Genomic DNA, 1,106 nt, shown 5'->3' on the forward strand with positions numbered 1-1,106 from the left:
GGTGGGAAAAATGATATGCAAAAAAATGACAGGACCTGTGTGAGGAATGGGAAATTCAGCATCAAAACAACATATATAAAAAGCTCTCCAGAATGGCCTAAAGTGAGATGGAAATCTGTAACAATGATCAATGGTAGTCTGCCAAAGCAACAGTTCATAGTGTGGATGGCAATGCATAGAAGACTGGCAACAGTGGATAGATTGATGAAATGGGGAATTCAGGTTGAACAAGGAGGTGTTCTGTGTGAAAGAGATTTGACTGAGACTCATGAACACTTATTCTTTGAGTGTTCATACTCAAATAAATTATGGGAAAGTATGTTAACATGGTTGGGGTATCACAGAAGAACTCAAGACTGGGAAGAAGAAGTAAACTGGCTAATCAAGAATGTGAATAACAGAAACCCAAAGAGAGCTATACTAGGAGTTGTGTTTGCTGCTGTGATGTACAACATAGGGATGGAAAGAAACAATAGAAGATTTCAACAATGCAAGAAGACAGTACAAGACAGAGCAAAAGATATTGCTGTCCAAATTCATGTTACAGGACAAAAGGAACTAAAATGGAAGCCACTACTGGAAAGGTTAAACAACTATCCTAGTTGTATATATGATAGTTATATGTTTGTTATAGAATAGCAACAGAAGAGTTGTATAGGTTCGTTTATAATTTATTTTTTTATTTTGAGATCTGCTCCAAAGTCCATAGAGAGCAGATGGTGTAACTTTGCTAAAAAGGTTGGAATAAAAGCTCTAATTTCGACCAAAAAAAAGATTTGATTGTATTTATATTAGATATTCGTGGATCTCAATTAAACTCGAATTCACGTTAAAAAAAAAAGGAAAACTACCAACTATGTCCATTTATAAGTAACTCATTACAAAAATTGGCCAATTCATAAAATATTATTAATATTAGCCACTTAGCTATTTGTAGCAAAGAAAGGTCAAATTTTTTGCTTTCTTTTGAGTGGGTGTTAGTAGAATAGATTGGGTACATCTTAAGGAGCTTGAATCTCAGTTTTGGGATAATTTGGTGAAGTTTTGAGGTGGTTTGAATTGAAAATTCAAAGTAAAAAATGAACATGAAAAAAAAAATTAAGGTG

At 33.7% G+C, this 1,106-nt stretch overlaps 1 protein-coding gene across 1 annotated transcript; it reads left to right on the top strand.

Annotated features, from left to right (window-relative positions):
• Positions 1–123: 123 nt before the first annotated feature.
• On the top strand, positions 124–639 carry LOC109211084. Its single transcript, XM_019374585.1, has one exon. The coding sequence runs from the start codon at positions 124–126 to the stop codon at positions 637–639; it is 516 nt and encodes a 171-aa protein (XP_019230130.1).
• The last annotated feature ends 467 nt before the right edge of the window (positions 640–1,106 follow it).

Source organism: Nicotiana attenuata, unplaced genomic scaffold (assembly GCF_001879085.1).
Source record: "Nicotiana attenuata strain UT unplaced genomic scaffold, NIATTr2, whole genome shotgun sequence".
Taxonomy (NCBI): domain Eukaryota; kingdom Viridiplantae; phylum Streptophyta; class Magnoliopsida; order Solanales; family Solanaceae; genus Nicotiana; species Nicotiana attenuata.